Source organism: Poecilia latipinna, unplaced genomic scaffold (genome assembly GCF_001443285.1).
Source record: "Poecilia latipinna isolate Pla-1442-1.1 unplaced genomic scaffold, P_latipinna-1.0 Scaffold0, whole genome shotgun sequence".
Classification (NCBI taxonomy): Eukaryota; Metazoa; Chordata; class Actinopteri; order Cyprinodontiformes; family Poeciliidae; genus Poecilia; species Poecilia latipinna.
This window is the reverse complement of record NW_015112616.1, coordinates 1,433,622-1,449,722: the sequence shown is the minus strand read 5'-3', so window position 1 is coordinate 1,449,722 and position 16,101 is coordinate 1,433,622. Positions and strand designations below refer to the sequence as shown.

At 39.0% G+C, this 16,101-nt stretch overlaps 1 protein-coding gene across 4 annotated transcripts in view; it reads right to left on the bottom strand.

Annotated features, from left to right (window-relative positions):
• pcdh11 (protocadherin 11) overlaps positions 1 to 16,101 on the bottom strand; it is a 185,063-nt gene that overhangs the window by 50,539 nt on the left and 118,423 nt on the right. For all 4 annotated transcript variants that reach the window (XM_015030019.1, XM_015030097.1, XM_015030182.1 and 1 more), the window contains one exon: positions 12,622 to 12,820. In XM_015030019.1, the coding sequence (XP_014885505.1) occupies positions 12,622 to 12,820 (199 nt within the window). The remainder of the gene's footprint in view (positions 1 to 12,621; positions 12,821 to 16,101) is intronic.

The following is a 16,101-nucleotide window of genomic DNA, read 5'->3' as shown; positions in this document are numbered from 1 at the left end:
GTCAGCACGAGACCCAATAGCACCTCTGTCCCCACCGCCATGTGTTGCTGTAAGGGCGCTTTATAGCATGGACCAGTGAATCCCAGATGTGACAGCAGGCCTGATCATCAATTATTATACCTCAGTGGATCAAAATGAGCATATCTGCTCGTTGAAACATTCCCAGCTCTGTCCTGTGGCAGCTTAGCCATGGCTTAGTGCACTTCCAACCCCCGATCCACCATCCCCTCTGCACCTGTAAAGCTTAGGAAGACCAGCCAGAGTCCTTACAGCGGCACCGGGACATGCCTCAAGACAACATCTGCTTCCCCTTGGTGACCTGCCGAGTTAAGCCAATTGCAGAATCAAGGGCACAGTCACAGAGGGCCCAGATTTTATCATAACAAAGACATAGCTACCACAAGTGCCTGACACTGGCTTCAGGAGATGTTTCAGTCCATTTTCTGCAAAGACATTTAATTCTCTCTGACTTTCTTTTACTCAGTCACCGTTTTTGTTCTATTAGTTTAATTTAAAGCACAGAGTCAGTGAATAATTACATCTTCAATAACTCTATCATTGTTTTGCAATGAATTTGACAATGAAGTATGCACTATTTAGCTATCTCAAGTTGCCACTTATTTTGGATTTGTAGAAATACCTCTTGGCTTGAATGTTGCAAGTCTGGGATGCTACAAATGCCGCAGAGACAGTTGGGCCCAGAAATGAACACACACCGACTAAAAAGACGCATCCTAACTCAGATCAGACCTCTCTGGTTTTAGGCCAGTTAGAATGATCAAAATTATTCTAAGAAAATGTCAGAATTTATTATTATCATCTTCAAAATCAGAAGTTTACATTGCCTTCCAACTGTATGACTTGTGTCAAACCATGTGGGTTTTCCTCCACAAGCTTATACATTGCTGGAGTTCTAGTTCATTCTTCTTGACAGAACTGCAGTAACTGAGCCAGGTTTGTAGGCCACCTCACTCTCACACACCTTTTCAGATCTTAAAAAAAAAAAAAATCGAACTGCAATGTGGATTATTCATGCTTCTTTTGAAATAATGAATTCCTCCTCACTGAAGGGCCTTCCAGCCCATGTTGGGAAAAAGTCACGTTCAGTCTGAATAGTTATACTGAATTACCAGTTTCAGTCAGCACCTTGACTTTTGTTTTGGGTCAATTTGCACATTTTGGACAAAAGCAAGTTAATTTCTGGAACACAGATTCTGTTTGCTTCCTGAGCGGTATGACGGTTGAACATTCCCATTTTGTCTATACTTGAACAGATGAATGCAGCACCTTCAAGAATCTGGAAATTGTTCCCAGGACTTGTGCAATACCATCATTTCTCTTCTGATGTCTTGGCTGATTTCTTTTGACTTTCATGCCAAACTAGAAAGCATTGTGTTCCAAGTATGACCTTAAATTACATCCACAGATGTGCCTCCAAGTAACTCAAATGTGTCAGTTGACCTATCAGAAGTTTTCAAAGCCATGACAAGACCCTTCCTCTATATCAGAGACTAATTCCAACTTTTCTGCCATTAAAAAAAAAAAAAAAAAAAAAAAAAAAGCCATTGAGCTGCAAGAATCACAATTTCCAGCCAGAACTAAACACAAAGAGAATGCAGCGCTGACAGAATGTCAGCCTCAAGCCTGCATGTGCACATCTATGTGCACAAGCTCGAAATTTCACATGCACTAATTACACCAGTCGCTCAGCTGGATGAAGAGAAGCGACTGTCCTGTCATTTCACGAATTCCATAGAAAATGAATGTACAGGGACATTTATACGTTAACGTTTAAAAGAAAATTACTTCCTTTGAACTTTCCTGAAAATAAAAACATGAAAAACTGCGAATCTTTAGGCATGTCTGGTTTGAGACAGTTAAAAAAAAAAAAATAAAAGTGTATACGCTGGTGGCTTTGAAATGGGTTATATGAACAGTTGCCCAGGGTGGTATCAGTCAGGGTTGGGGCACCAAGAAAAAAATAAAATATATCTCATCTGTCTGTTGTCCCCTGAACAAGTTTGCTACTACTTGTATGAATGTATAATGGAGTAAGTCTCCCTTAGTTGCTGTAGAGTACTGGACGACTACACTACCTGCTTTCGGATGCAAAAAAACAAACGAAAAAAATCTAATAATTGCTTGCATTCTAACTGGTTGGAGTGCAGCAAAAGGAGGGGCTTGCATTTAGAACCACTTGAAAAATATGCTAGATACACTTGCATACATAGCAAAATTAGAGACCATGTGTCAGCAGCTTCAAGAGTTCCACTGCTTCTCCCCACATGCAAACTTTTAAACTTATTATCCTGAAACAATGTGTCAATATCAATTTCCCCCAAACCCATGGAAACATCATTTGGTTCTCCTTGGTCCCTTGCCAAAGTGAACTCTGTCAAAAATGTTGCTCTTACACGTGTTCTGAATCAGTCAGCATGAGGGTGCCTCAGTTTGACAGATGTTTGACACTTGAAATCCTGCAGGGACTCTGACTGAATGGAATCAGGACAAATCAATGCAAACCTGCAGGTGTCTCAGGGGAAATGGGGACAAAAGGACATGTACTGCCTTGCTATATATATATATATATATATATATATATATGTGTGTGTGTGTGTGTGTGTGTGTGTGTGTGTGTGTGTGTGTGTGCGGGCAGTGCGTGTACGTGTCTTATTTGCTTTATTTATTTATTTATTTATTTTTTTTTGCCTTACTTCTTCATGCATAGAATTGCCGACAGCTGACTGACCTCATGAGTGCTACATCGCCTTGAGGTCCCCACAGGTGCCTCTCAGAGAGGTCGGGCATGAGTGCAGAAAACACCACACACCATGGTGAATGTGCTGAATACGCAACCTCTCTTGTCAGAGAGGGCAAAACAACAAGCAGGTTTGGATGTTTAGTGTCAAGCCCCTCAAAATCCCCTTTTCATTTTCTGATAAGCCAAATGTCCTGAAGGGCCCACTGTACCTGAGGATCCACTCACTCACTCACCGATTCCCATCTGAAAAACCTCATTCACTTCCTTCTCTATTGCTTTCCCTACTCCTTGTCCTTTGTCTCACCATACTCTCACTCCATTTGTCAGCATTACCAAACCGTGAGTGGTCTCTGACGTGATCTATTTGTCCACAAATGCCCAATTTATCAAGCAGTCAGTATATACATTGATCGGGTCGGGATAGGGTCCCATACAGCGCAGTGAGGGGAGATCCCATACATGCTTGTGCATTCAGCACCTGCATTAGGTGTCAGCGATGGCTCAGGATGCAAATTATAAACAAACTGTAACTTGCATGTGTCATCATATCACCAGCAATGTAGGTTTGTGTTTGCCTTTGTGTTTTATTGCAATTTTATGCGACGCATCTGACAGAAAGAAATCCAACAAAGTTGTACCTTTTAGAACATTTATCAGATACAAAATTTATCAGATACATGAACTTTAGACAGATAGCGCCATATTAAAAAAAATGGTAAAAAACAAAAAATGTGGTATTTCCATTCATTACCCACAGTTAGATATGTCAGAATAAGTCACTGTCAGCTTTCATTTGACCAGTCATTTGACTTTCCAATCGGTAGAGGAGCATCTAAGAACAGTCATTTTCAAATCTTGGTTCACATTCTCAAGTGTATTTAGAATCAGACCTTAAATAGGCCATAAATATACATATATAGGACATAAATATACAGTAAATATGCTACCCTCACACCAGTTTCAAACATTGGCACCCTCTAACAGGTTTACATACTGCATTTTTCATTTAGTTCACCTTCCAACTGACTTTGGTAAGCTTGACCGTCCTTGTAGAAAAAAAGAGCATTCCCTCAGCATCCCCTCTTTGAAACATACTTGTATGTTTCAAAGAAGGTGTTGTGTGTTATGGGTGATGTATGATGCTGGGTTTTTGCCTCCTGCATGCCAGTCACAAAGTTACATTTTGGGTTCATCTCGCTTCTGATCAGGTTTCTTGTAAAGGCAGTTGGCGACGCTAAGATTTTATTCAGAAGAATCTAAAGGAGGCTGAATATAAATGATTGAAATACTTTTTGGATTTTTATTTTGCAAACATATTTGAAAATACTTTTAATTTTTTTTCCCTTCCTCTTTACAAGTATGCACTGTTTTATGTTGTCCAGTTACATAATTCCAAATAAAATACACTGAGAGTTTCTGGCTGGAACATGACCTGATGTGCGTCAATGCTTTTGCAATGCCCTGTATTGACTACAACGTGCCATCAGCACACTAAATTTAATTTGTCGGCATGCTTGTAACAATCAGTTTGCTATGACGCATCAATACTGTTGCTCTTTTAGGACAAAGATGCTTAAAATGGCTTCGGTCATATGGCTGTAGCTTCCTAGGTCAATAACATTAAAGATAGAGAGGAGGTGAAAATGCAACCCTTGAGATGCTATGGTCTGCTCAACCTTCAGGAGACATATTGATGCAGAGTTATTTTGGTCAATAAGTCCTTCTGAGCAGAAGCCATCCTTATCCTTGAGACCAACTGTATGTGAAAAATGAGAAAGGGATGAAACCATGCATTCTAATGTATCTATTGCTTGATTTCTCAAAGGAGAGGAGAAAAGGAGGGATGAGTGGGGCAAAAGGAAAAAGGAGAAGAGCTGCACTCCTTCGAAGCCCATTTTGCCCTCTCTAATGCTGTTATAAACAATAAACCATACTAATGGGTATACTGAAATACGACGCCTCCCAAACCGGAGCATAATGGGCTTTATTAAAATACAACAGAGGCCTACCTCTAATATCATGCCAGAATTTACACACAAGCATCACATCTAAAACAAGGAACTCATGTATTCACACACAGTCTACACAGCTGAAATTGAATATATAAATTTAGGGTATACACTGCTGTGAGAGGTTGGATGGAGGAACAGAAAAAGCTTTACCGCGGGCCAACATGCTGATGCCTTCCCAAGCTCGGAGCCCAACAATGAAAATGATTGGGATTTTTGCAGAGGCTATCTATAACAAAAGTCGTTCAATAAAACATTACAACATCTATATTTGATAGCTTCCCTTGTCTTCCTCCTGCTTCTGAAGGAGTGAAAGTTTCTGCTGTATAAACCAAGTGCATTGTAACATCAAAATAGGATTTGATAGGATTTAACAAATGTTGCTCTGCAGAGATCTGTGGTGATGGTTCCCTCGGAGTTTAAAACTCCTGGTAAATTATTATGTTGGGAGCTTTGATGCATTTAATGGCGACAACTGGAAATATTCACCTTTAGTATCTAATAAAGCGTTCTGGAAGGGTTGCTTCTGGTGCGTCACTGGACTTTTAAATGACATAACTAAGATCAAATCAAATATGTTTAAGGAGTGAGATAACTCATCTCTCTTCATATTTATTATCCACCGTTTTATGAGGTTTAACATTCTGTTCAGGCCATTTCAGTTTAAGAATCACAGAGTCAGTGAATGGAACAAAGTGAATTGTTGGCTGAGGCCCTTTGAGGGTTTATCCTTGTTTGAAGTCTCTCTCCAGCCCTGCTGAGTTCAGAATACATTGTTCCGAGATGTGATCAAAGTTGGCACCTATTGATCCCTCTTCAAGCCAGACACAAGACTTACCGAACATGGTAACAACTTTGGGATGAGTATTCTAATTGTGCAGTGCCCATAAGAAAAACTCAGCTTACAGTGGCGCTAAATCAATTTGAAACTGATGCTTAAACATGGCAGTTACTGTTCAAGTTGAACTAATTCTCGCTAATATCTCTGCTGGGCTTGTCCTGCTGAGATCTGGATTATCGGCACAAGAAAGAAGCCTTCTCAACTTCATAGTCGCCTTCTGTAAGGGAACAGACGATACCCTAATGGTGCAAAAAGAAGGATTCTAAAATGACACTTTTTTAAAGGTTTGAAGGAGGCTAGAGAGAGATTTCTGCAAGCTGAGTTGACTCCTCCAGATCAATAGCTTGTCTGTCTCTCTCTCTCTCTCATTTCAAGACAACTGGTGTGGCATTTGAACCAGATAAAATGGGGCTTCCCCTCCACCTCACCTCTGAGAACAGAACACTTCAACCAAATCCCAGTCGGTTGAGAAGGATACAGATGAGTCCATTTAAATCCTTTCTAACTCTGGCGGTCAAAAAAAAAGAAAAAAAAAAGAAAAAAGGGGAACAGAGGAAGAAAAAAATTATCTGAAATAATCTTAAAAAGAGAGGTCCAATCTACGTAGGTATATCTCCCCTGATGCTTCAGGTATGCCCACTGTCGCATAAGTAACACGTTTTGGGAGCCATAAGGCACAGGTTTTTATTTATTTATATCAAAGAGAGAATATATGACTGGAAGCATAACGGTGTATATATAATGTGGAAAACGAAAATGATCTGGAGAAGTTGGTGCGCAGATTGTCAGATAACTGTAGCAAAACGAATGGCCTGCATAACGATTTCATGTGCTGCATGAATTAAATATCCACATCACTTTACGAATAAATCTGATACCATGAGAATATGTAAGGTCATGGCGTGAAACAAATGAGAAAAACTTTCTCCAATCCTTCAACCACCAGCGATGTACCCTTAAGCAAGGCACTTCACTCTTTAATTACTGTGGAGAAACTGTTCATTTGTCAGCTGTAGATGATGTGAGTGCCTGGAAAAAGCACAAGGTTGAACTGGCACTTATTAAGTGTGGCATTGCTATTAAAGAGAACGCCTGCTCAGCCAACCTCGCTTGAATAAAAGTGTGGAAAAAAAAAAAAAAACCCTCAACAGTCCTACAACAGTTCATCATATTTCTAACCTGTGGTCAGCCAATTATCTAGCTCTTGCTGCATTACTGGACTTCTGACTCTGAACAAGGGTCCTCTTTTTCCTTGCATGTCAGCTTAGTCTTCCCCCCTGGTCGCTGATGACATTGTAACACTAATTACGACTAATTGTTCTATGCTGAATGGATTTAGTCACATTGCAAATGATATGGCATTGGTCAGTGTCACAATGTTTCCCCAGAAAAATTCAGCGGGGAATGGAAATTTGCACAAATGAATGTAATTAAGAAGCACATTCATTACATCTAATTGCATATGAGAACCCTCAAAGTGAAACTGAGATTGGGCTCATATGAATAATTAATATAGCCAACTGTACTGAATAGTGTAACATTTTTCTTATTACACAATCACGTGCTAAGCAAACTGTATGAACGACAAAATGCACTTTGCTTTTATCTGGAAGCAGCATATAACTTTGTTGTCTCCTCTACTAGAAATACCTTTGTACTGGATGATTTCATTAGGACTATTACAATTCAGACTGTAATTGTTAACATGCTTTTTTCAATGACACATGGAGGACTGGGAGAATGTCAGTGAAGTGCAAGACCAGGTTAGAGGTCTAAAAGTTAAGTGAAGGAGGTCAGAAGATGTGCGTTGGGTATTGAGGAGTCACCTGCATCAACATCCCTGGAAAAGCTTAATCTAGGTTTGGATAGGAGACGTCATTTTCAAACCATGGATTCCGGAGCAGCAGTGTGGCTTTTGTCCTTGCTGTCAAACAGTGGACCAAATTCTTATTCTCATGGCGTTGCTAATGAAGTCATGGAACTTGGTTATGTGGGCCACAAGTGTTTTATGGGTCCAGAGAAGACTTATTTAGAAAAAGGCAGTTTGTTCCCTCCAGGTTAGCAGGTAGTTTTTGCCTTATGCTGAAGAATCGATCTATCTTGGTATCTGGTTCACGAGTTATGCTCAGACTGGACAGGGGTGGACAGATGAGTTGTAGCCTTGTCTGCCCGTTACGTTCTGGTCATGGTGAAGAAAGACCTAAGGTCACATCCTTCTCAGTTTACTGCTGTCTTTATGTTCCAACCCTTACCTACGGTCGTGAGACATGAGATGTGGATTATGACTGAAAGAACAAGACAATGGATACAATTGGTTAAAGTGGGGTAGATCTTTAGTGTAGCTGGACTCAGCTTTAGATTTATGGCAAGAAGCTTGGGCATCCGGAGTTGGCTTCAGATGCCCCTGAAGGCCTCCCATTGGAGGTTATCCAGGGACATGTCAATGGGAGAAGAAATCTAAGAGATCTAAGAACAAGTTGGCGGTACTAGGTTTCTCATCTGACCTGGGAGCACCTCTGCCAGAAAAAGCTGTTTCTCTTATTGCGCTGTCACCTCCAAGATCTATGCTTGATTAAAAATAAACTTCAATCATGATCCAGTTTTGAACCGACTACCATATATTTCTATGTAGATTTTCTTACAAAAGAAGTTTCAAAAGTCAAGCCCCTATGACCAAGTAAAACAGCCTTTTCCAAAGCCTAAAAGGCTTCAAATTGTGCTATCGTCTAATCAGATTACTTGTCTCTCGGTATCAGAAATCATAAAATATTATGTGGATAGAAATCACTCACAAAACAACTGATCACAATCTGTAAGTTGATAAACTTGTACCTTCTTTTCAAGTCTTTAGATTTGCAATGCATCACGGACTACGTTTAAAACTTTAATCTTATTAATCTTGCAGTATTTAAACGGGATTGGCTTATTTTAATAGCAGATTAGATCTCAGACAGACAAAGTGGTCATTTGAAAGCCATATGCTACAGATTAACATACGGCACTTTGCTGTATGGCTTTTCTCATGCGTCTTTGGGAGACTAATGCCCCACATCGGAACCGCTTTTAGTGAACTGCTTGTAAGTGGGCAAAAAGCACAAGCTCCTAAATCCCCGAAACTCAGACAACAGGAGAAAGAAATAAGTGTATTACAAATCATCAAGAGGAAAAAAAAAACAAAAAAAACATGTATTGTTAGAAAAATGTTGGGGATTTAGAGTCAGGGATTTGCTCCCACTTTGGTAGACTTTGTCTCAAGGCTTAAAAGTGATTGTTGTTTTCCACATGATGATTTGTATCATTTTTTTTATTGCATTGCATGTCAGAATTGCTGGGATGGCATTAAGTGAGCAGCAAAAATAAAATAAATAAAAAAAAGAAATTCACTCCAAAAGTAGCTTAAGAGAAGCCATGAAGTCAGTGGTCACTGTTAAGACAAATATCAACATATCCACAGATAAAAATGATTTAGCTTAACTGGGTCAAGCATCATGTTCTAATATCCAGACTTTCTGCTATTTGCAATTCTGGGAAATATGTGTCAAAACAAATTGAGTTCAATTGTGGGAGAGGAAAATCAACTGTAACTCAAAACATTACAGAAATGCACAGTAAGCAAAAATAAATATTGTTTCTTTGGTGAGGGAGGGCATATATATTTTTCTGTCTTTTACATCACAAAGCTCAAATTCATCTAGAAGGTCAGACACAATTTAAATGGTTGGACATTTTAATGCCATAAAAGGTTGTCAAATATGTGAGGAGGCTGGATGCAAATTATGTTAATCTGTTTGTTGGGACAGAGACGGAGCAATCAAACCTTTCGAAACAAAACGTGACAAGAAAAGGCGACGGCACAAGAGTGATGGCAGGGTGGCAAATAAAGCCTGGAGGGGGAGGCAAGAGCCCATAAAATGAACAGCCACCCAGCTCATAAATAATAGAAACATAAAATGTCATATGAACTTTATTTCAAGAGAAGGTGGTCTAATAAAGATGCAGGTTTAAAGAGGAGTCGAGAAATTCATTGTCATAAGAAGGCCACGTGGCTTGCCTTTGGCACAGAAAATTATTCAGTGCGAGTTGACATTCAGATCCAAGCTGTACCTTTACAGAACAATACAACTTGTGACTCCAGAAACTATGCTCCTACCACTCCTCTTTAATATCTTTATTTCTTTTGGTTCACTTTCCATCTTTCCTCTGCTATGTTTCCTTTTTTTTTTTTTTTTTTTCTTCTGGTTCTCCCTGCTTTACAAATTGAGACAATATGATAAGAAATTGAAGCCGCCGTGCCGTTCTGGTGCTCATTGATAAAACCATATCTAATCCATCTTAGGCCCCCTTCTGTCACCAAACGCACTCATCTCCGAGACCGTCAATGCACACGAGAGCTGTCTTCACTTTGAACTGAGCAGAACAGAGTCAAGAGTTTATCTGACTTAACTTGTGGAAGACGAAACGAAGCTGGGCGATTCAGACGACTTTGTCTCGGAATGATGCAAAAAATGTCAGAGTAAGCGCGATATTCAGCTGCACTTGATGGTAAATGTTTAGCTGGAATGCACATTGAATGTAAACTACGTAGTGTCTGGATTTCAAGGACCCTTGTATGTCTGAGAATTTTAATATACGTGTTGTGATACTGATGAATTGCATAACAATACGAGTATGGATATTCAATAAATCTCCCCGTTCTCTTTAAACGCCGTCCTTGAATATGATCACGTCTTGTCAGCTTCAACAAGCTTTTAACACGTTTTCAGTGAGAATTACATTGACATTCGTAAAATCGCTGTGATAACAGAGGATTAGAAGGAGCTTTGTGGTCAAGTAACTAAAAATAGCTGTTCTGATATCCAATTACTGACATTAGACTCTGGCATTGCGCTCACTTTATGGTGCTTCTTAGTGAAGCGATTTGTAAAAATACACAAGCATTTATCACATCAGCATTGCTCCCGACCTTAAAACTAATGCACTTCGGCAAACACGGCCCAGGGGGAAATGTGGATAATAACTGTATGTTTGAGTTGTTTTATGAAGTATTACATGTTTATGTCTCTGAATATTAATGAAACGTTGAATAATTGCATCTGCGTCTAAATGAATCACATACATGAATCACCGCCGTCGACACTGTGAATGCATTAAAACGAACAGCCTGGGAAAAAGAGGTTTGATCTAAGGATGTATGTTTAAGTGTTTGTTGTATGCAGAGGTACAGGTGCATTAAAAAAACATGGGGTGAGTTACGTTACAAAATGCACTTCCTACGGGGAACATTTTTTTTCCAAATTGCTAAAGCCTCTGTATGAAAATGATGAAGGGTGTCACACCGACTCTCCAGCCTCAGAAATGCCAGACCAGCTGCTGGGGAAGAACCCGGGCCTGTTGTCTCACTTACAACAGCGACACAGTGACTGCACTACATGTGGGTGTATGCAAAGCTATCCGTTTTTTGCTGTCCTGTATATTCTTTTTTTCAGCTACATAGAACGAAAAACATTCTCTGACAGGTAATTCAGAGTTATGTTGAAAGCAATGCTGACAATCGCACACACAGAACCACAGAAGGACTAAACGCATGTGCAGAAATGAGCCTTTGTCCTGTCTGCAGAATGTGATGCAAGGTAACCTGAAGAAAATAAAATCTGACTCAATGGGACTGGAATATCCATCTTGAACAGAGGAGGTGGCACTCAGTATAACCTTGTCCGTTCTGTGGTGAGGCAAAATAATTTTGTCAATATCACTGCTGCTGATAAAAGCTTTGGATCGCCAATGCCAATGCTAGAAAATTTCCTCTTTTTTTCCCCTCCAGCAAGTTTCTTGAACAGGGATAAAAAAAAGAGAGAGAGAAAGTATTGTATATGCATGAGGAAGAAGTTGACGCTTTTTATGGGGAACATCGCTGGGCAGTAAGCCATGCAGTGACAGCTGTCTTGTGAATCATTTACGAAAATCTCAGCAACAAAGTTCCCACCTCAGGGGTACAATTCACAGCATTCATTACACAGCCAAGCTCTCAACATTTACAAAAATCAGCCCTACAAAATTTATTTTCTTTAATAACTGTAGCTCGGTGCTAATTAACCCATTTATTTGTGAATCTAAAATGAATGCGGTGGTTTTTGGTTTATTTTCAAGAAAGAAAATCTGTGAAAAAGAACACACAGAACATTACTGCAGTTCAAAAATGTGAAGCATGCGTTTCACTGTAGAATGCTTCAGTCAGGTTCAGTCAGTATAGTGTGTTTCACACTTTTCTCAATGTGATGTCATACTTCTGAGAAATTACTGAAAATGGTTTCTTGTGGGCTTTTTATAAACATAGAATAGGCTTCAAAATTCTCAAACTGAGTTTAAACCTTTCTTTAGTTTTGAAAAATACACTTAATGCAAATTATATGCTATTTTGAAGCATATAGATAAATACGTGTTGTCTGTTCTTAAGCGCAGGAACAGTCCTTCACTTATTTACCAAATCACAAGACGCATGATCACATTGCAACTCAAGATCTTCAGCCTGTGGTCTGCAACAATATTTTCTTAAAGTGGTTACACATCACAGGGAAATGGACATTGTTATTAGTTAATGTGCATTCAGTGGTACAGTCTATTTCAATAGAAAATCTAATTGTTCTGACACTGATGGATAACCTTTCATGTTTACTCGTGGTTCCTACATGCAGAGTCATACATGTATCCTTAGCAGAAAGCCATATGCTCCGTATCAAAAAACATATCTGCTCTCAACACTGGGAGAGCACAGTCCAAAATGTGCAGCTGGCTTGTATTAGGCGTTTGACAAGAATCGCCTGCTTGTTTAATCTTTGCAAGGCTGTTTTGTCATAATCAAACTTTAAACAGTAGCTATATGTATTAGTGCCATTTAAAATCATAGATGGTGAAATCAAATCGTCAGCATTTGAAGTCACAAAAAAATAAATAAATAACACAAAGTGACATGTTTGCTTGCTCTCTCAAAAATGCAAAAGATCGCTACTCACTAGATTCAGGGTCTGAATTTCCGTCTCCCTCGGTGCGACTATTAGGTGACGCTTGCTCATAGTACTCCTCCTGGGGGAAGCTTAGGGGCAGAGGCTGGGTGGCACTGGCTGTGCTGCTGGGCTCAGCGTCCCCAAGCCCGCTGTCACTGCAACTTTCCTGGGAACCATCCGGAAGATGGAAGGTCACACGACGTTGGGTCTATGGAAGATAAACAGACACCAGTCTTATGAGAGACAAGCTAAAGACACAAGCCATTAAAGAGGACTCATAGTCCTGAGGTTAGTGATTCATTTACCGACATTAAAATACCATCTCCATTTTTGTCTGAGAATAAGCATTGCATCGGAGAACATACAAACTTTAAATTGGATGGTATTTTTCCTCTTGCAAGGGGGGTTTAAATGAGAACCTCACAGCAAGATCTACAAAGCTAAAGAAAGAGAGGGAGAAATCTCCTCTGGCGAGGAACATTGTTGTTCAATATTTCAAAATGTAATATCTGAAAGCATTGAGCGCTGTAGTCAAAATTCTGGTCACCTCGGTTACACTAAGGAGAAGACAGAAAAAGCAGAGGTAGCTTATCTCCAAACAATGCCATATTATTCCAAAGACCATCTGCATGTATTTTATCACTTGAGCTAGATGAAAAAAAATATATATATATAGTGTTTTGCTTGGTAGCTGTTTCTTCTGTGCCCATGAGTGCGTGTGTGTGTGAGTATGTATGAATATACCATCTTAAAAGCCCACAGTGTGTCTCTAAACCAATGTAATTATCAATTCAAAGTGTAACCCATGACCCTAGTTTCTACTACGTTGACTTCCGTGTGTTTCTTTTGAAAAAAAAAAAAAAAAAAAAAAAAAATGACTGGCTCATTTACTGGTCACCAGAGGGAAACACAACAGGAGAGTGCTGTTTTAAGATATGTAGAGCCTGTTATTGGAAAAAGCATTCTAGCGAATTCCTCAGTTCAAAGAGGCAAATTCTCCACACTTCCACAAACAAAGACTATTAACATCATCATGAACGGTGGCAGCAATGGTTGTTGATGGGTGGATGGGAATATTTAGAAGATATTAAGTGCCTAAATGTATTAAGAGTAGCATGATTAACACCACATCGATCATCGTCACCTCCTTCCAACGCTGAAATATGACCAAACTTTATCTTGTCATTAGAGCCGCTAATTGAGAGAAATTGAGAGAGCGACCTCATAACCCAGAACTGCTTCTGGTCTGTTGAGTCTATTGAATTACTTTCCAGCTAATAAAGTAACCGCAAGACTTATAATTGAGGACCTCTTTGATACTCTTCCTGAGAATAGATGGGATGTGTGTTAACAGGTTGAACCATGTCCTAATTTTTCCGCTCACCCAATTTAGGCACAAAGGAGGTAGAAAAAAAAACAAAAAAAAAAAAACATGTGTATAGGCTGAGACTTTGATTTGTAAAAGTCGTTGGGATCACATGAGTGTGTGTGTGTTTTCCTCTGAACAGTGCGGGGCTCTTTGATTTCTCCAGAGGTTTGCAGAAGTTCATGTTGCAACCTTTCTGTGGGGCTACAAAAGAAAACGGGTCCTGTATGTGGCAATGTGTGACAACACATCAACAATTCTTAGAGTAAAAGAACCACACAGTTTTGGTCATTGATATAGCGGGAAAAAAAAAAAAAAACAAACAAAAAAAAAACATTCAGACAGACACACAGGTAAATACTTTGACTTTCATGATGGGTAAGTAGACATTTCATAATCCAGTAACAGTTTCTCAAACTGTACTGTCAAAGTAAAACACATTAGAATTACAGTGACTTGCAAAAGCATTAATTTGCCATGAACCTTTTTTTTTTTTACATTACATAATGTATTTTAGGGGAGTTTGTGATAAAGTAACAAGTCATTGCAGAGTTTCAAAAAAATAAAACTTATTTATTTTTGCACAAAATTACATTAAAAATCACTACTACTGACTCTGGCTGAGTAAGAGCTTAGCAGTCCTGTAAAACATAATTATAGGACGAGATGGAGCATGTCTCAGTTTTAACAAATTTTTAAGTCTTGCCACAGAATCTCAATTGGACTGTGCTTTGGAATTTGACAGCTATTTTAACACATGAACATGCTTTGATCAGAACCATGTCATTGTAGCTTTGACTGTATGATTCATTTTGTTGTCCAGGTCTCTGACACAATCTCAAGTCTTTTGAGCCTTTGAATAGGTTTTATAACAGGACTGTACTTACCCCCCATCCATCTTTCCCTCAACTCTGAACAATGTTCCCGTTCCTTTTGAAAAGCCTCGTCACAAAATGATGCACCAATTTTACCATAAGTAAGGAGCGTTTTAGGGTGATGTTGTATTAGCTTCCCTCAATATGTAGGATTTTGCAAACATTAAAGAAGAGTTTTTAAGACTATTTTTTAACAATGGTTCCCTTCTTGGCACTCCTTTATAAAGGCCAGATTTACCCTGATTGGTCTGGTTTGTTTCGTGGTCACCATGAGGATGTCTCTTTACTACTGTTCCCTTGGAAACCTCAAATGTCTTCATGGAACAGCTGTATTTATACTGAGATTAAAACACACACAAATTGAGTTTTCTTAGTAAAAGAGTTGACCTTTGTTTCCCCACATAATGACTTGTTTAACATCACATTATAGAGAAGCTAAAGTGCAAAATGTATTTATTTATTTATTTTTTTGCTTTGGCTATTGCATTGCACTTTTGTTCAGAGCTTTGTTCAAACTGCTGAGACGTCTTTCAAAGCAAATACAACGGGTGTGCAAATGACTATCTTAATTTTCTTCATCGCTATAGCAACAAAAGCAAGATACAAGTCCTGAATTAAAGACATCATTAACACATGCTTCTTTGAGCTCAGGAGGAGGTGATGCTCCTCTTTTCACATATTTCCCCCCTCAGCAACTACAGTGTACTGATAAACGCATATTGTTTCTCCATAAGAACAAACAAGGGCTGTAAAGCAGGTGAACGGAAGATTAAAATAAACTCAAGCTCTAATGAAGGACAGGCTGCCAAAAACCAAGCAAAAAAGCCTCATTTGAAAACTATCAGAAAGGGTCGACTAACCTAAATCCACACAATTAGCTCCCTGAAAGCGATTTTCAAACCCCATGATGTTGAAACAGCCAGCTAAATATTCTATTTACTTGATTCATCAAGATCCTGAGGCAAATCTCTCGTTGTCTGGATTTGTTGGTAAGAACGTAAGGAATAAGGAAAATAAGGGAGAAGGAAAGGCCAGGCAGTGAAAGTGATTTCAACTGACAAGGATTACAAACAAAACCTTTATGTTGTGCTGTTTCTATTGGGAAAAGAAATCGTATTCTTCTCTCACCTGGTTTAAATTTTATGTGACCAGAAATGAAAAGAATTAATGGACTTTGTGAAACAAATATTTTCCTTTCTTGATTTTACATATTATTTCCTAAGACAAAAAAAAAAAAAAAAAAAAAAA